This window comes from Pseudonaja textilis, chromosome 1 (genome assembly GCF_049901715.1).
Source record: "Pseudonaja textilis isolate UNSWEBS1 chromosome 1, rPseTex1.2, whole genome shotgun sequence".
NCBI lineage: Eukaryota > Metazoa > Chordata > Lepidosauria > Squamata > Elapidae > Pseudonaja > Pseudonaja textilis.
In genome coordinates, this window is record NC_141990.1 from 22,201,600 (window position 1) to 22,221,240 (window position 19,641).

The 19,641-nt window shown below is 39.6% G+C and overlaps 2 protein-coding genes across 2 annotated transcripts in view; one reads left to right on the forward strand and one right to left on the reverse strand.

The window, feature by feature from the left end:
• Positions 1 to 431: 431 nt before the first annotated feature.
• Positions 432 to 12,130, forward strand: LOC148127520 (protein maestro-like). Its single transcript, XM_087928342.1, has 9 exons — positions 432 to 560; positions 995 to 1,109; positions 1,364 to 1,510; positions 1,978 to 2,160; positions 3,993 to 4,148; positions 4,366 to 4,500; positions 5,778 to 5,880; positions 6,169 to 6,234; positions 11,245 to 12,130. Exons 1-9 carry the CDS (start codon positions 517 to 519, stop codon positions 11,442 to 11,444), a joined length of 1,149 nt encoding a protein of 382 aa, XP_087784468.1. The 5' UTR covers positions 432 to 516; the 3' UTR covers positions 11,445 to 12,130.
• A 5,505-nt stretch (positions 12,131 to 17,635) lies between these two features.
• Positions 17,636 to 19,641, reverse strand: part of FSIP2 (fibrous sheath interacting protein 2) — a 57,031-nt gene continuing 55,025 nt past the window's right edge. The window contains exon 24 of the mRNA XM_087922938.1: positions 17,636 to 18,306. Coding sequence (XP_087779064.1) covers positions 18,131 to 18,306 — 176 coding nt within the window. The 3' untranslated portion in view covers positions 17,636 to 18,130. The remainder of the gene's footprint in view (positions 18,307 to 19,641) is intronic.

Genomic DNA, 19,641 nt, shown 5'->3' on the forward strand with positions numbered 1-19,641 from the left:
TCAAGAGGCAACTGGACTTCCTGGTTTTTCTTAGAAGATGTTTTGTTTCTCTTCAACCCAGTACTGCCTTTTGCTGCAATCTGTAGATCTGCTTTCCCTGCCTTGAAACTTGCCAGATGTCTTGGAACTATGTTCCTAGTCAAATGGAAAGAAAATTTGAGTGTTATAATACCAGCCTTTACAGAGGTTAATAAAATGGGGAAGATTACTGTAAATCGATAAGACTTTCCCTTTCATTCTGCAAATGAGTTTTTCGTCTGCTCCTAGCCTGTGTGACTGCCCTTCAGGCTACAGGATAGTTAACTCAACATTGAGTTGAGTTTGACTTCTGATGGCTGAGTAGATATTTGCCATCTTGATTTATTCAGATCACTGTGAATAAAATTTGCAAACTTTCTGTCTCTGCTGTGCCTTTTGCATTCCAGGCTAGCTGTTGCAGTACTGCAGGCTGTGTTCAGCAGAGCTCTGCCAGAGATTGCAAGGGAACTGAACTCCGGAAAGACCTGGGACTTCTTGATGGACCCTAGTAGCAGCCTCAAGGGTGTGGCCCTGTTGGCCAGGTAAGGGGCATATCCTTCACATTGAAAGTATCCATTTTTTATTCAGCCCAGGAAAAGTCATACTCTAGATCTTTAAATCTAAGATCTGAGATAGTTGTTTTTAAATAAAAAAAGTCTGCCCTCAAGGGCTGAGATTTGAGTTCAGTATTTTTTTATCTGAAGTTCTGTGGAAAAGCAATGCAATTCCACAGTGTTTTTTGCTTTGAACTAGCAAGTTCACCAATGGGACTTGGAATTTGAGATACGATGGAAATGAAATTACACAGAGTAATGGCAAAGTTGACATATTTGAACTTTGAAAGGGTGGGAGGGAGTTCAGGGTTATAATAGAAAGCTTTTTGGAAAATTTTGGGAATCCAGTTTTGGGATAATCTTGAGAAGAAACAGATCCTTTGCTACCAAGTTAGTCGGCACTTGATTGCTTCCTTCATCAGGGCCTTGATGCATACAAAGAACCCCTTTTTAGATGGGCTACTTCTTCATCTCCATTCTTCTCTGCAGTCCTCCAGAGCAACATCTAGAAATCTTAGCCTGATCTTCTGCATAGAGGTGAGATATTATTTCAGGCAGTGCAAAGTAAAAGAACTAGGAGAAAATGGCAATAAAGAGCTGGGCTATGATAGCCTTAATCTTATGGAGGAGGGAAACAATAAATAAGTCGTGCCATGTGTAGAAATAATTAAGAAACAAACTGCATATATATTTTACTACTATTTTTCAGTGGGGAAAAATAACAAACTATTAAATCATCCATTTCAAATGGCCAGTTTAGAAATTCAATAACTGTAGTTTTGATATTCCAGCTTGTAGGTCATCCTCTCTTGAAGAAACAAGAAACACTGAACCTTCTTTTCAATTTATTACTGACTCAAATTCAAAATGGAAATTATCTTATGCGCATCTTGTCAATGCGAGGGCTGGGGAACATGGCTAAGGGTGCTCCAGAAGAGGTAAGCCAGAAAGTGCAAAACTGAGACATCGTGTTGTAAACAAGAAGGTGAGGGAGAGGGACAATCATATTCTAAAGGAACAGGGAAGTTGTGGGTTGCTTTAATACATGTAGATTTGTTGGCAGTGATTGGCTGAGCTGCTCTTCTCAAAGAGAGGTTGATTGAACTGTTATTAAGGGGGACCAAATAATGAACAAAGAAGAAGGAATAGCTCAAGGAGAACATGATTCCAAAAAGGTGTTTCTCTAAGATGAAATAAAGAGGACACTATAGGGAAGGAAGATGTACAGTAGCATACTGGATCTATTAATTGGAGGAGAGCTTCTGCTTACCATATTGACCTGAAATAGTCATTCCACAATCTGTTAGTTACTTTTATATACCTTTTGCTAGTAATAGAGATTAGAAGCAGATTGTAGGGGATAAAAGTAGTCCAGGCATTGAGAAATACAAGAATTGTTTCACAGGCAAAGAAGCACCAGAAAGCTTTGCTGAAGCCTCTTCTCCAAGCTCTGCAGGACAACTCCAGCCCAGAATTAGCCACTGAAAGTCTACATGCCTTATGCAAGTTATGCAGATGTCTTGGGAAATGGCCTGCAGATTGTACTTTCCAGATCGTGGTCAGCCAAGCCTGTGCACATCTCCGGCATGTAAGTAAAGCCACAGACGGTTCATTCTCCTGTTATTACTTTAGTAGAAAAATGTTGGACCAGATCCTCCTAAGTTAGCATTGTATTTCCAACTCTCTCCAGGGAATTTATAACTGGAATTAGAAAGGAGGAGACTTCCAATTTGATTGCTGTCCTACAGTTAGCATTTGCTTCTGAATCTGGAAATCCAAATGTTATTTTATTTATTTTTATATGTTTATACTTATACCTATAATTTGTCAATTGCTTACAAAATTATAGATATAAATATAAACATGAGTAAGAATACAGAAAATAGATACAATTAAATGGGGACAATAGGACAGGGACGGGAGGCATGATGGTGCACTTATGCATGCCCCTTACAGACCTCTTAGGAATGGGGTGAGTCAATAGAGGCTAGTTTGAGGTCAAAGGAGTGGGGTCTTGAGGATGTAACTACAGAGTCAGGTAGTGCATTCCAGGCATTGACCACTCTGTTGCTGAAGTCGTGCTTTCTGCAATCAAGTTTGGAGCAGTTAATATTGAGTTTGTATCTGTTGTGTGCTCTTGTATTGTTGCGGTTGAAGCTGAAGTAGTCATTGACTGCTAGGACATTGTAGCAGATAATTTTGTGTACTATGCTTAAGTCCAATCGTAGGCGGCATAGTTCAAGATTGTCCAAGCCCAAAATCTCAAGGGTATTCTGTTGCAAGCAGAGGCGTGTAGTACTCTTCTCATGAAATACTTCTGGACTCGGTCAATTGTATTAATGTCTGATATACAGTGCGGATTCCAGACAGATGAGCTGTATTCGAGTATTGGACTAGCAAAGGTTTTGTATGCTCTAGTTAGCAATTCAATATTTCCAGAGGAGAAGCTTCGTAAGATTAGATTTACAACTCTTAATGCCTTATTGGCAATGCTGTTACAGTGAGCTCTGATGCTTAGGTCATTAGATATGAGTACTCCTAGGTCCTTGACAGAGTGAGGTCATCAATGAGGTCATATCCGCCTAGTTTGTATTTGGTGTACTGATTTTTTTTACCAATGTGTAGGATGTAGAATGTGTTAGAGCCAACTGAAAAACCATCTTTTTCCCCCTCCTTCTCTGCATTTCACCTGAATACACTTAAACCAGCCATTATTATTACAACTTATGACAACAAATTGTCTTAAATTTGCAATTAGTTAAAGATTATAGGAATATTTCTACCGGTACGCAGTTATGAGACTGGAATTCTAGCTTTCTTGTGGGGAAGGTTGGGGGCTACATTTAGGCACAGTGAAATATTTTGGGTGTTATATGGAAGAAGCAGGTGGAGTATGAAGGGGAAATGGAAGCAATCAAACTATAAAATGATAAAGATGAAGTGTTAAGGGAGGCAATCCAACTATAAAGCAATACGTATAAAGTGAAAAACTGTAAGTGTTCAGCATAAATGTTGGGACTGTCTGGATCTTTAGCAAATTCTCCGTCTTTCATAATAAACAGATATTTCCTCTCTTTCAACTCACTGTTGCCCATGTTTTATATAAAATAAAAGGAGAAAGAGTTTGACAGATATGAAGAAAAATGACATTGTGAAAACAATATCATACTTTTCAGCAGCAATCGTGAATCCCACTGAAATGTCCCCGATAACAGGAAAGTAGCAAGCAGTTTGCATGAGTAGACTTGGGCGGGGACACATGTATTCAGTGGGTCACAGGTTGTGCATCTCTGACCTTCTATCCATAGAGGAATTGCCTGGTTCTACCCCAACCCATGTTGGGAACAGATGTTGAGTTTCCTGCTGTCAATGGAAACCTTGTTTCCTGAAGATGGGCTTAATTTTCCCTCTCTTTTACAGGCAGATGATGCTGTCCGTGCTGCAGCCTTTGAGCTACTTGGTGAACTGGCCAAGACAGTTCCACCGAGGCTTTCCAAGTTTTTTACCAAGAAGGTGGGAGGTGCTTTGGCTGCCCTCCTCTTGCACTTCCATGATCCTTGCCCACGTGTGGCCCAGGTTTGCTTGAGAACAATTCAACCTTTCCTCTTTGAGCAGAGTACCCTGTCCCTCCACAACAGGGTTTCTGTTGAGATTCCAGATTTCAATTGCGCTAGAATTGTCTGCAATGTAATACAGTTCTGGGCTGGCCGAGTGCCATTCCTGGGCCAGGAGTCTTGGGTCTAAGTAGCAGAAGGGATATGGTATAGTAAATTTGCCTATCTTTTCTGCTTAGGCCTGCCAAACAGCCTTTATCGCATGTGCCCCATTCATGGGTCTGTGTGGATTCTTAACAAGTACAAATTCAGATTTACTGCTGATGGATCATATACAACACTCCCACCTCATGGACAGAGCTTGTCAACAGCTGGTAAGCAGACAAATTTGAGCCAGGCAATCTTTTTTGGCAGGTAGCTTAAACGTAAGCCTAGTTTCCTTATGGCAACCATGTATGATGATTCCTTTTTTTAACTCTCCCAGATGTTTTATTTATTTATTTATTTGATACATAAAATACAAAGAAAAATAGAAATAGGAAATTAAGGGAAGGAAAAGGAGAGGGGAAAGAAGGTGTGGGGGGAGTGGGGAGAAAAAAAAGTGTTGACTTCCGACTCTTTTTAGCACAGTACAAGATAAAAATACTCCAGCCTCAACTTTTTGCTTTTATACATTAATATACAACTAGCCATTTTCATAATGACAAATCTATTTGATCAACAAAGTCAAAGTTTCATTTTTTTCATCACAAGCACAAAATCCAGAAGTGATATCCAAGTGAAAAACATACTCAAATATATTCTCCTCTTTGAATAAAATGATCAATTTAATCATTTCTGTTTTATGTTCTTTGCTATGGAATTAGTATGTATTTCTATTTGCACCTAATAATCTGTGTGAACTGTCACCATTTTTATTATAAAAGTTCTCTATATTCTTTCAAATTCTTTGATCTTACCAGAAAAAACAAAACAAAACAAAAAAAATGATACTATCCCTATGTCTTTGCAAATCTTCTCTTACTGGATATTATTACCTCACATGCTGAACTTACCTCACATACCTCACATACTGAAGTAGTTCACATTTCACATTTGAATTCTAAACTGAATTCTAAACCAATCAGCTGAGCAAGTTTCACACAATTTGCTAAGCTTAAGAAAATCTAACCAAGATTAATGCTAATCAAGGTTAGCATCTTCTGTTAATGTCTCTGCCATATATTTACCTCAGCTGGGTAAGCATGTTTCTAAACAAAGCCTTTGGGTCAATTGAGAGATCTGTTCATAAGAAAAACAATGAGTGAAAACTACTACAATCCCGAGAAAGAAGCAAACTCTTGGCTTCCATTTTCTATAAATGTTTATCAACCTCTTTTCAAAGTGTTTGGACTTTGAACTAATGGTCATGAGTCTCCCAAGGTTAACTAAGAGTTGCATGGGTTGACTGTTTTTATATATATTACAGTTTTATTGCTGTCTATTCACCCATTGCTGCCTATTACAAAATAGAAGGTTTTTTTTCTTTCAACACTTTGTGGATTGTTTTAAAACTCCCTCCCTCCCTTTAAACATTTTTCCAAGTAGGTGGCAATTCCTTCTTTATGGCATTTCTTTCTTTCCTGCATTCGCTTTCTCATTTGTTCCTTAGGCTCAGAAAAACCCATTGCTGCTGGAAGCTGTTATGTCAGAAGTGGCTCAGTATATATGTTGTAACTGGGAAGAAATCAGGCTTGTGGCTTGCAAGCTGGCAGGTAGGCCACTTGACTAGATTTCCATAATACTGTAAGTAAACCCTACACCCAAGTTAACAAAACTAAATAAACCATTACATGGTGCCTTGGTTCACACTATATGTGAAGACTGTCATCAGGCTTGCTAGAATGCACCAAACAACCCAATTCTATATGAGCTAATGGTGGGGTTCACGCATGTTGACCCTCAACCTAATCAATTCTACTTCAGTTAAACATTGTGAAATCCACACCTGCATATTGAACACTTACGTATTGTGAGAAAGGAACCTCTTTTATGTCTACTAGGAATTCTTGTAGAGAAGGTGGAAACCCAGCATCTTGGACAGTTTGATGTAGAACATCTCTTACAAGGTGAGTATTGTATTGTATGCAAAATTCTTTGACTACAGCAGAGGAGCAGAACTATATTCCAGACACAGGTTATAGTGGTTCTTTGAAGGTCCTGTTAGGGGCAGCATTACCAAAGATATACATATGATTTAAATATTAACAGTATTTAAATGATCCCAAGAAGGGAGAGCAAACAAAATGTCACAAAGTAATTAAGAAAAAATAAATAAAAGAAACAATAGGACAGGGACAGTAGGCACGTTGGTGCGCTTATGTACGCCCCCTACAGACCTCTTAGGAAAGGGGTGAGGTCAATAGTAGACAGTCTAAGGTTAAAGTTTTTGGGGTTTGGGGAAGAAACCACAGAGTCAGGTAGAGTATTCCAAACATTGACCACTCTGTTGCTGAAGTCGTATTTTCTGCAGTCAAGTTTGGTGCGGTTAACCTTGAGTTTGTATCTATTGTGTGCTCTTGTGTTGTTATGGTTGAAGCTGAAGTATTCATTGACAGGTAGGACATTGCAATGTATGATTTTATATACCATACTTAGATCGGACCGAAGACAGCATAATTCAAGGTTTTCTAGGTCTAGTATTTCAAGTCTGGTGGCATAAAGTATTCTACAACGAGTAGAGGAGTGGAGAACTCTTCTTGTGAAATATTTCTGGACTTTCTCAACTGTGCTAATATCAGATAACTAATGTGGGTTTCAGACCGATGAGCTGTATTCGAGTATTGGTCTAGCAAATGTTTTGTATCCTCTAGTTAGTAGTGTGATATTATCAGAGAAAAAGCTATGCAGGATTAGATTAACAACTCTTAATGCCTTTTTGGCTATGTAGTTACAGTGGGCTCTAGCACTTAGATCATTAGAGATGAGTATTCCAAGGTCCTTTACAGAGCTTGGATCATCAAAAAGATCTTGACTATTCAGCTTGTATTTTATTTTCTGATTTTTTTTTGCCAATATTTAAGACAGAGCATTTATTTGTTGAGACTTGAAATTGCCATTTGTTTGACCATTCTGATACATAGTCATGATCTTTTTGAAAGTAGCAGTATTGTCTGTGGTATTGAACAGCTTTACATCATCAGCAAAAAGAACGCAATTGCTCTTAATATGATCACAGAAGTCATTTATGTAGAGTATGAAGAGAGTTGGTCCTAGAACACTGCCTTGGGGGACACCACTGTTGACAGGTACAGAATTTGAAAGGACACTCCCAATTTTGACCATTTGTCTGCTTGACAGGAATGCTTCTATCCAGTTATGCAGTTGTCCAGAGATACCATAAGATTTTAGTTTTAGGAGTAGTTTGTCGTGTACCACTGAATCAAAGGCTTTACAGAAGTCTATGTAGATTGCATCTATTGCTTTGCCCTGATCGAGTTATGTAGTCCATATGTTTTTGCAATGTAAGAGTTGCAGATTACAGGATATTTTTTTCCTGAAACCAAATTGTTTATTGGAGAATAGGTTGTTTGTCTCTAAGTGGAGGATAATGGATTGGTTAATAATTGATTCCATGACTTTACAGGTGATGCAGCGTAAGGAGATTGGTCTGTAATTTTCAACTAGGCTGGGGTCTCCCCTTTTGAAGATGGGGATGACCATGGCTTGTGACCATAGGTTAGGCAAGGAGCCGGTCTTGAAAGATTTTTCCAAGATTATGCTTAGAGGTTGGCTATGGCAGTGGATAGCTTTTTTAAGAAGTAGGCACATATTCCATCCGGTCCAATAGATAGAGATGGTTTTAGATTGCGTAGTGCTTTTTCAACATTGTCTTCTATAAAATCAATATGTATTAGATCATTGTAGTTGTCTGTGGTTCGGCTAGGAAATACTGGGCATGATCCATTGCTGTTTACAAATACTGAGCCAAAGAATGTGTTAAAGATGTTGGCTTTAATGGTGTCGTCGTTGCAGTCTTTACCATTAGGTCCTATCAGGGGCGGGATGCACTTTGAGTCTTTTAGTTTGTTGTTTACAAAATTGTAAAAAGCGCGGGTGGAATTGGTGCATAGAAGGTTTTCCTCTTGTTTAATGTGATAATTGGTGCATTCAGTCATTATCTGGTGGCATAAATTTTTGTATTGGCTTTTGAAATTGGCAATGTGACCAGATTTGTTTTTCTGCCAGAGTGATCTCTTTTTGGATTGAAGTTTCCTTATGGGTAATCTGTTTTTTTTGTTGTTTTGGGAGTTGTTGTTGGTACATATAGTTTGATGACTCTTTTGACTTCAAGTAAAAATATGTTGTAATGGTCTTCAACAGTATTGCATCCAGTGAATAGAGATTGCCAATCAAGGGATGAGAGATCGTTGTCTATAAGATCATAGTTGCCTTTTTTGAAGTTATAATTGGGGATTACGTCATTGTGATGATTTTTGTGTGGGCATATCTTGAGACAAAAGTCAATCGTATTGTGGTCACTGCTGGAAAAGGGTTCTTTAGTTTGTATTCCGTAAATTAAATTCAAACTATTGCAGAAGATGAGATCGAGGCAGTTGTTTAGTCTAGTGTTGTTGGTTACTTGTTGTTCCAGTCCCAGATTTGTAACAGCATTGTAGAAGGTTGCGTGTATGGGTTCAGTTGTACATTCATTTAGGGTCCAGGCAATATGAGATAGATTTAAGTCACCAAGAAAGATAAAAGCATGTGGGCAGGATGCTGCCCGTGTTAGTAGTGTATTTAGCTTGTTTACATGTTCAATGTCATAATCAGGTGCTGTGTAACATAGTAAGAATCGAAATGTGATATTTGAGGATAGTTCGCAGATGATGGTCTCAGGGAGAGCAAGCTCCTGGGTAACTTGGATTTTTTTTAGATGTAAGGACTTTTTATAGAAGATAGCAACACCACCCCCTCTACGAATTTCACGATCTGATCGGTAAACATGATAGTCTCTTACTGTGGTAATGGAGTCAGGGAGAGATGCGTTGAGCTATTTTTCACAGACAAATATGATGTCGAATTTAGCCACATTTAGTAAGAGGAGAAATTCAGGTATTTTATTTGCAAGGCTTCTTGCATTGAGTAGTTTGCATTTAGGGCTAGCAGTAGTTGGAATTGAGGTAGTTAGGGGCGTGCGTGCCTAGTCTTGGGTGATGGTGGATTGGTTGAGGTAGGGTTGTCGTTGAAGGTTAAAGTTGAGTTGCAGGTTGTGTGACTTACTTTTGATACAGTCAGCATGGTAGTCAATGTACAGGTCCTTCTCTCCATTGTCTAGATCAGTGGTTCCCAACCTTTTTTTCGCCCCGCACCCCTAAAGAAATTTCACTCGAACCTTGCACTCCCTGAAATTTAGACTTTAGGAACTACTGAACGCATTAAATATATGGTAGGATTGAATCTTTTCAGCTATGTATGTGACGGCCACTAAATAACGATACTTAACTCTAAAATGAAAACAAAGTTAATCCATTGCATAATAAATAAAAATGCCAACATATAGCCAATATCCTATTATTTACCTGGACTTTTCTCGCACCCCCTGGAATATCGTCTCGCACCCCCAGGGGGTGCAAGCACCCCAGGTTGGGAACCCCTGGTCTAGATGTTTTTTGAGTTCAGTGCGGAGTACATGGGAGCGACCACGTTGCTGTATGGTTAGGTCAGGGCAACAACGGAGGTTCTTATGGTTGGTGTTGGTTTTGGTGAGTGAATTTATAGTGTAAATGAATTTACATTTGCTTGATTCATTTTTGCAAATGACCCTGCAGAAGAGTGGGGCCACAGAGCCATCTCTGTTTTTGAGCTCTCGGCAAATGTGGGAAATGTCAAGTGTTTCATCAGGAGAGATGGTTGATGCTTGATAATCACTGATTATGTTTCGTACAGTTGTGATGTCATCATTATTATTGATGTCCTCTAGACCCAATAAGATGGCGTTTGGATGTTTCCGTTCACGCTCAACAGCTTCTCTGATGAGGATTGGGATATCATTATTTATCTGGCTTGTTTTTTTGTGGATTGCGTTGTGGATTGGATTGTGGTTGTTGGGTAGAGATGTGGTTTGTAGCTATTGGATGTTCAGCTATTGGATGTTAAATCCATGGTCATGTGATATACTTCCACTGGGATTGAGATTGTTGCCCTGGTTTCCACCAAAAATCCTGGGCCTTGTCTCTTGAAATCTCTATTCTTCTCCACCAACACCAAACAACAACAACACCAAACAAAGAAAATATTCCAATCCACTATTAGCAAGGAATAACTACGTTACACCTATGCTAACAAAGTACTATAATTGTGCTTGTATAACACACTATTTTGTTTTTGAATTAATGTTTGGGGGGAATATGCATAGTGCAGTGAAACATAACCTGTCCTAACATGTTGGGCTCACACAATAAAAGTCCTTCACCTGAATTAATAAATTGCCATGTTCATATAATATGCTGAAACTAGGATTGTTGCTGCAAAATGGCTTAACGCAATGGTTTGTTTCATACAATCCGCAAAGATATGGCTTGATTTGCACAATCTATTACCAATAAATTATCCAGTTGATTTTTAATCTAGACTTTAGTCTAGTGTGTGATACAAAACCCAAGCCATTGAATGAACTTACACATAATTGTATCAAGGCCTGATCAGAGGTTGTATTCAGCAGGTTCTGACCAGTTCTGGAGAACCAGTAGTGGAAATTTTGAGTAGTTTGGAGAACCGGCAAATATCACCTCTGACTGGAGATTTTACAGTATCCTTCCCCTGCCATGCCCACCAAGCCACACCCACAGAACTGGTAGTAAAAAGATTTGAATCCCACCACTGAAGGGATGTATAAATAGCTTATGCACAAAAAGGCTTTTGTCAAGATAGAATGAACAGAAACATGGTAGCCTATTGACAATGGAGATTCTCAGTCATCCAGGTCATGCTTGTCCCAAAGGTGCTTTTTTCAAGAGGCAACTGGACTTTCTGTTTTTTCTTTGAAGACGTTTCGCTTCTCATCCAAGAAGCTTCTTCAGCCAATTAGTTTTGGGTTAATCTTTCTGTCTCAGTGCTCCTCATCTCGCCCTTTGCAGCTCTACACTCCGTGAGTCATGGTCCCAGTGCCACTGTGATCAGCACAGCCTTAGAAGCTATTCACACCATCCAGCAGAAATGGCAGGAGAGCCAGACAAGGTTGGCCTCTGGACACCAAAGGAGAGCTGTGCTTTTGGGATGGTTCTTCAGGAGGGAGCCCAAAAAAACACTCGGAGCCGCAAAGCCTAGGCCAGCTTAAAGACAAGAACCATCAGAAAAGAACTGGAAATATAGCCTCTTTCATAATTGATGAGAGTGGTGGTATGTGTTTTCCAAAGAAACAACCTTTTGTCTCTTGGTTACTTATCCTTCAAACCTGAAAAGTACCAATCAAGGAAATGAATGGGGTTTGCGGAAAGGATTCGCTGAGATCTCTGTGCCCTTTTCTGGTTGTCTTTTTTGGTGGGGGAGATGGAGAGAGGAGCTGGTGTCTCTTTCAGATCACTGATCTAGAAAGTTTGAACCATTCTTGTGGGAGCGGGGAGGAATTAGCTGAGCTGCTGAAGAGAAGCATCAAATAGAAAAATAGCTTGCAGCAAATGTGCTGTCCCAGCCAGTCTATGGGAATTGGATAGTTACTTAGGAATTATGAGCTGTCCCCTTAAGGGAATGCATCATGGTAAATGTAGTTAAAGGTATCCTGGGAAATGTAGTTCATGTCACGTGGCCACATCTGTATTCCTGATTGGCCACTAAATTGACCCTCAAGGGGTTGGGGGAGTTTTCTTCATTCTTGCCTGAACTCACGAACTCATGGCATCTTCTTTCTATCGCTATGAGATGGGTTAGGAGATAACCATCTTTTACTACAAGGCAGATATACAAAGGATTGGTCATTAAAGAAGAACTTCATCACAAACATGAGTTATGAGGATACCTGATGAAACAATAAATGTAATTTGTTATGGGCGTCTTGTTGAGTTATCTATCTGCAACTGTACAACTTCAAATCCACCTCTGTGCAGAAGGCAGAAAAAGCAAGTTCCTGTCATATGTTAAAGTAATCACTCAATTTCACAATATTTGAGTATTTCCATATAGCTTATACTAATATCCAAGCCTTCCTAAAATAATGTAAAACACATTTCAGTAGGTAGAAAATATTGACATATTAGTTGACTAATGTCCTTGCTGCCTTGCAAGATGCTTAGAGAGTGTCATTGTTGAGCAACCTTGAATTCTTCCTCCGTTGCATCTGAGAATATGTAGACATTAGAGCTGACAACTGCTGAAGGCTATTACAGAATGTAGCAGATAAGAGTATCTTGAAATTCTTTTACATGATAAACTCTCTTGGAAAACAGTTGAGTATGAAACAGATAAGATTTTCACTTATGAATCCTACTTGTGTAGTGGTCAGAATACAGTATTGCAGCCTAACACTGCCCACAGCAAGGAGTTTGAGCCTGATGGGGCTTGAGATTGACTCAGCCTTCTATCCTTTCAAGATCAGTAAAATGAGGACCAATATGTTGTTGGGGGCAATATGCGGACATTGTCAATCACTCAAAGAATGTTGTAAAAGCGCTGTGGAGTGGTATATAACTCTAAGTACTATTGCTATATGTACAGAGTTTCTCAGATGACAATAAAGAAGCTGAAATAGGTCAAGTAGTTAGTAGGAAGGGAGTTGCTGTCTGAAATGTGTGCAGATCAAGTGGTACAGTATTTGGGTGTTTTCAGACTGCTGACAATATGTAAGTCCTGAGGTAAAACTAAGACCATTGAAGATAATTTCTGGGTGAAGTTCACTGAATATACTGTTCAAGTTCACTGAATATACTGCAGAATATAGTGAGATATTGCGACATAGAATCACATCCATTAGCTGAGGAAAACAGAATTGAAAGACATTATCAATTTTTACTTGATATGAGTGATTGCCAATAAAGTTGTTGCCGAAACTCTTGATTAACTCTAAGGAGAATTTGGAATAAACACATACTCTGATGAAGTTTTATTATTTCAAGTAGGGAAATAATTGAACTCAGAATGGTAGAGAACTTAGGCAATCAGATCGATCTTTATCATGAGGAATTTTATCTTCTGTGCTGCAGAGCTATATCTATTGTAGGAAGCTATGGTACAATTAAAGAATGCTGCTCACATGCTATTTTTTGACTCAATTCCGAAACCCTATACACCAATCTTCCATGCCCTAGGTAACAGCCCACCGTGAGTACACATATAGACTGGGTAAAACCAGGTTCAATAGCAGTAATTGTGAGAGGGATATTGGAGTCTTAGTGGACAACCAGCTAAATATGAGCCAGCAGTGTGCAGCAGCAGCCAAAAAAGCTAATGCAATCCTAAATTGCATTAATAGAGGGATACAATCGAGATCAAGTGAGATACTAATACCACTCTATAAAGCCTTAGTAAGCCCACACCTAAAGTACTGAATCCTGTTTTGGTCACCACATTATAAAGAAGATGTTGAGGCTCTAGAAAAAGTGCAGAGAAGAGCAATCAGGATGATAAGACTAAGACTAGACTAAGACTAAGGCATATGAAGAACGGTTGCAGGAACTGGGCTTGGCTAGTCTAGTGAAGAGAAGGACCAGGGGAGACATGATAGCGGTCTTCCAATATTTGAGGGGCTGCCACAGAGAGGAAGGGGTCAAGCTGTTTTCTAAAGTGCTTGTAGGCCAGACAAGGAATATAATGGATGGAAACTGAACAAGGAGAGATTTAACCTGGAAATAAGGAGAAACTTTCTGATTTTGAGAACAATCAACTAGTGGAACAGCTTGCCCTCAGAAGTTGTGGGAGCACCATCAGTTGAGACCTTCAAGAAGAGATTGGACTGCCATTTGTCAGAAATGGTGTAGGGTCTCCCGCTTGGGCAGGGAGTTGGACTAGATGACCTATAAGGTACCTTCCAATTCTGATTGTCTGTTATCTGAATGAAGACATGTTCCTGGATAATGTTGCAGAATCCAAACTGAGTTGGTCACCAGGACCAGAGGTTTGTTCTTCCAAGATTTTGGACTTGTGCTGGAGCCCATCCTCAGGGAATTTCTCAATCTCCAAAATGTGTTGGAGATTGAGAAGTTCCCTGAGGATGGGCTCCAGCACAACTCCAAAAGCTTGGAAGAACAAACCACTGCTCCCAGTGATCAACTCAGATTGGATCCTGCAAAATCTACTGTGCTCAATGGAAATAATTTAATAGTACAGTAGCTTACAAGGTGAATTCCTGCCACATGGTGGTATTAGCTGGTTTGCTCTAGTTTGAACAAACCAAATATTTTTTTGAAATGTTTTTCTGTTTGGAGATGGTGCACACATTGATTCTACTGCATTGCCGAGCACTTCAGGGTTTCTTCATGCTAGCGGAGAAGAAATGGTAAGACATGGCACACCTAAGATATATGTATAATCCCTACTGTTGCAGCAGCCAACCTAGCTTCTTTCTGCAGATCTTGTCAATAGTTGCAGTTGGAAAACCTAGTGTTGCATCTTGGATTTGGGCAGCCTGCCATGCCTGGAGGCTGCTTCTGCCATCACATTTCGGTTCTTACTATGTTACAGAGCCCCTGATTATGACATCGAACATGTAAACAAGCTAAATACACTACTAACATGGGCAGCATCCTGTCCACATGCTTTTATCTTTCTTGGTGACTTCAATCTACCTCATATTAACTGGACCTTAAACGAATGTGCAACTGAACCCTTACATGCAACCTTCTAACAAATCTGGGACTGTAACAACTCGTAACCAACAATACTAGGCTTAACAACTGCCTCGATCTCATCTTCTGCAACAGTTTGAATTCAATTTATGGAATACAAATTAAAGAATCCTTTTCCAACAGTAACCACAACATGATTGACTTTTGTCTCAACTATATGTACCAATAACAACTCCCAAAACCAGGAAAAACAGATTATCCATAACAATAAGGAAGCTTCAATCCAAAAAGAGATCACTTTGGCAAAAAAACAAATCTGGTCACGTTGCCAACTTCAAAAGCCGATACAAAAATCTATGCCACCAGATAAAAACTGAATGCACTAATTATCACATTAAACAAGAGGAAAACCTTCTATGCACAAATTCCACCCGTGCTTTCTATAATTTTGTAAACAACAAACTAAAAGATTCAAGGTCCATCCCACCCCTAAAAGAACCTAATGGCAAAGACTACAAGGACGACACCATCAAAGCAAACCTCTTTAACACATTCTTTGGCTCAATATTTGTAAACAGTGATGGATCAAGCCCAGTACTTCCTAGTCAAACCACAGACAACTACAATGATCTAATACATATTGATTTTACAGAAGACATTGTTGAAAAAGCACTGCGCAATCTAAAACCATCCCTATCTATTGGACTGGACGGAATATGTGCCTACTTCTTAAAAAAGCTATCCACTGCCATAGCCAAACCTCTAAACATAATCTTTGAAAAATCTTTCAGGACCAGCTCCTTGCCAAAACTATGGTCACAAGGCACAGTCATCCCCATCTTCAAAAAGGGAGACACCCAGCCTAGTTGAAAATTACAGACCAATCTCTTTATGCTGTAAAGTCATGGAATCAATTATTAACCAATCCATTATCCTCCACTTAGAGACAAACAACCTACTCTCTAATACAGTGGCCCCCAACCTTTTTTGTGCCATGGCCCGGTACCGGCATTACAAAATGATCCGCGGCCCAGTACTGGCATCAGCACGCATGACAACGCAAGGCGAGCTGAGCGACCGGCCAGCCAGCCGTCCCCCGCTTCTCCCCGCCACCTTTAACTCCTCCTTTGTACCTTTGTCGATGGGCTTCGCTTTGGGATGGCTTCAGGACGGTCGCTCGGCTCGCCTTGCCTTGGGTGCTGAAAGAATCCTCGCGCCTTAGTTTCATTCGAAGCCACCACCCCCTTCGATGAAACTAAGGTGTGAGGATTCCTTCAGGACCCAAACGCTGCTTTCCAACCGGAAAAGCTCACGCGGAAGCACTTTCTCATCAAACAAGATGGCGGCGCCCAGCAAACTGGCAGCCCGGTAGGAAATGTTCCACGGCCCAGTACCGGTCCACGGCCCGGTGGTTGGGGACCCCTGCTCTAATAAACAATTTGGTTTCAGAAAAAAACTGTCCTGTAATCTGCAACTCTTACACTGCAAAAACATATGGACTAAACAACTCGTTCAGGGCAAAGCAATAGACACAATCTACGTAGACTTCTGTAAAGCCTTTGATTCAGTGGTACACGACCAACTACTACTAAAACTAAAATCTTATGGTATATCTGGACATAACTGGATAGAAGCATTCCTGTTAAACAGACAACAAATGGTCAAAATTGGGAGTGTCCTTTCAAATTCTGTACCTGTCAACAGTGGTGTCCCCCAAGGCAGTGTTTTAGGACCAACTCTCTTCATACTCTACATAAATGACCTCTGTGATCATATTAAGAGCAACTGCGTTCTCTTCACTGATGATGTAAAGCTATTCAACACCATAGACAATACTACTACCCTCCAAAAAGATCTTGACTATGTATCAGAATGGTCAAAAAAATGGCAATTTCAAGTCTCAACAAATAAATGCTCTGTCTTACATATTGGCAGAAAAAATCAGAAAATAAAATACAAACTAAATAGTCAAGACCTTGTTGAGGATCCAAACTTTGTCAAGGACCTTGGAGTACTCATCTCTACTGATCTAAGTGCTAGAGCCCGCTGTAACTACATAGCCAAAAAGGTATTAAGAGTTGTTAATCTAATCCTACGTAGCTTCTTCTCTGGTAATAACACACTACTAACTAGAGCATACAAAACATTTGCTAGACCTATACTTGAATACAGCTCATCAGTCTGGAACCCATATCATATATCTGATATTAACACAATTGAAAAAGTCCAGAAATATTTCACAAGAAGAGTTCTCCACTCCTCTACTCATTGCAGAATACCTTATGCCACCAGACTTGAAACTCTAGACCTAGAAAACCTAGAACTACGCCACCTCCGGACCGATCTAAATATAGTATATAAAATCATACATTGCAATATCCTACCTGCAAATGAATACTTCAGCTTTAATCATAACAATACAAAAGCACACAATAGATAGAAACTCAAGGTTAACCGTACCAAACTTGATTGCAGGAAATACGACTTCAGCAACAGAGTGGTCAATGTCTGGAATACTCTACCTGACTCTGTGGTTTCTTCCCCAAACCCCAAAAACTTTTACCTTAGACTGTCTACTATTGATCTCACCCCCTTCCTAAGAGGCCTGTAGGTGGCATGCATCAGCGCACCAATCGTGCCTACTGTCCCTGTCCTATTGTTTTTTTATTTTTCTTATAAGTATCTATCTCATGTATTCAAAACTATATTTATTCTTATACCTGTATCTTTGAAAATCAAATAAATACTAAAATACTGTCACTCTCGTTCAATGAAACCACCACAGCCACTGCACTGCTTTCTTTTGATCAGCTCATCCACTTTGAGTGTGAAGAGCAGGAATTGATCTGGTTTGTTGCACAATTTACATAAAAAGTCTTGTGTGCACCCTTTTTATTTAAGAAAGAAGGATAATACAAATGCATCTTTGCATTAATAAACTTCTTGGGCATATTGATGTACTGCCCTTCAGGAAGAAAGGGACATGAAATTTCCAATGATAATGAATATTGGATTGAAGACTTTCTGTGGTGTGGAAAAATATTGGAAGATGTGCAAATAGTGGACTACATAGTTGGTGACAGGATCCAGAATAGACACCAGATTTTGCTACGTAGGTTATTCTACAAATACAATAAGAGGACTGCCTGAAGGACCTCTTCCTTTATAAGCATAGAGCAAAGGTCCCTGTTTCTGATGAAAATATTTATTCTTTCAACTATATAAAGAATTTTTTTTATTAGGGGTCCTAATCCCCTGGGGGTTTCTCTTGAACTGTTTCAGATTGGGTCAGGTTACTGGCTGTCGTTCGAGAGAAAACTTTTGAAAGAGCAGTGGAGACTTTCTCAAACACAGAAGATCGTTGGCGGTGTGGTACACTTCCCTCAGGGCTAGTAGTTGCAGTGGCTTTTCCATCATTGTCTTCTGTGAAATGAAACAGAGCTCTTGTCATGGGTTTGCATGCCTTAATATATCACTGGGGCATATCAGACTAGGAAAGTGTAGCAGCAATGTGAAAAACCATTGTTATGCCAAGGAGGTTAGTGTTCCTTCAGATTAAGAAAAGTCAAGGGGTTTAGAGTTCATTTCAAGCAAACCTGCTTGGTTTTTACTCAGACTCTCAGTTCTTATCCCATCAGGTGTCAGATAGTCAAGGTCAGGTCCTCCAGTCTTCCTGACCATTGCAAGGCCACGAGTTGTGGCGCAGTGGTCAGAATGCAATATTGCAGGCTGACTCTGCCCACTGCCAGAAGTTCAATCCTAACCAGCTCAAGGTTGACTCAGCCTTCTATTCTTCTGAGGTTGGTAAAATGAGGACCCAGATTGTTGGGGGCAAGAGGCTGTTAATTGCTTAGAGAGTGCTGTAAAGCACAATGAAGCGGTATATAAGTCTAAGTACTATTGCTATTGCTCTGAAGTCATAATGACAGGTTTTTGATTTAAAAAACCTTGGGATTGTGTTGTTTTTAGAGAGCTTCTGCACAGAATTTAGCATTAGGTATTATGTAAACTGGCTGCCCATGGGTTAGAGTTAGGGTGGCCATTATTAAGGAGCTCCTGATAGCTTGAAAGAAATTTGGGTATTATCTTGCTTGGTACATATGCTTTTTGTTATGCTTTTAAAAATGTTTGCCTGAGCTAATAATAAAGCTGAAAATCCTTCTATTTACTGGTGTGCTTATTATTAAAAAGAACTAGTTGCCTGGGCACTTGTTCACTGTCCTGACACTTGACAAAGCAGAAGAGCAATTCTCTGACCAGTCTCTTTGTCCTGTGATAATCTCATTTCAGCAGACTACCAAACTCTTCAGTAGTCCCTGAAATCTCACTTTCATTTTTGTTATTTTTTAAAATCTCCCATAATTACAGATGCTCCAAGCTGCCATAAGGTACTAAAAATGGCGTGCATGCATGCATACACATCTACTCATCTCAGCATTTGTTCTGGGAATATGCAAAGCAGAAAAAATTAAGTTGAAAAAAATTAAAAGGCAAGAGGCAAGAAAATATGGTTGCAGCAGAGGGGGAAACAATGTGTTTTATAAATGCTTGTTAGCAAAGCATTATAAGACCATCAATAATGAGCAGAAGTTGTGCAGTGTCAAAAATCAGTCAGAGAGTCTTCCTGTTTATGGAACTATTTACTTAAAGCAGCTTTTCTTAAAAGTCAAGAATTCTCCAAGGCTCAACTTCCTCCAGCCCAATGCTACCCATATGGGTTGGGATTGTATCTCCTTCACTGTAGATCCAATCTCATCT

Coding starts and splice junctions, on each gene's coding strand:
- LOC148127520 (XM_087928342.1), top strand. CDS start 517: ATGGACCCTAGTAGCAGCCTCAAGGGTGTGGCCCTGTTGGCCAG. Junction 4,149..4,365: donor CTTGCCCACGTGTGGCCCAG/GTTTGCTTGAGA, acceptor TTTTCTGCTTAG/GCCTGCCAAACAGCCTTTAT. Junction 5,881..6,168: donor TGTGGCTTGCAAGCTGGCAG/GTAGGCCACTTG, acceptor TATGTCTACTAG/GAATTCTTGTAGAGAAGGTG.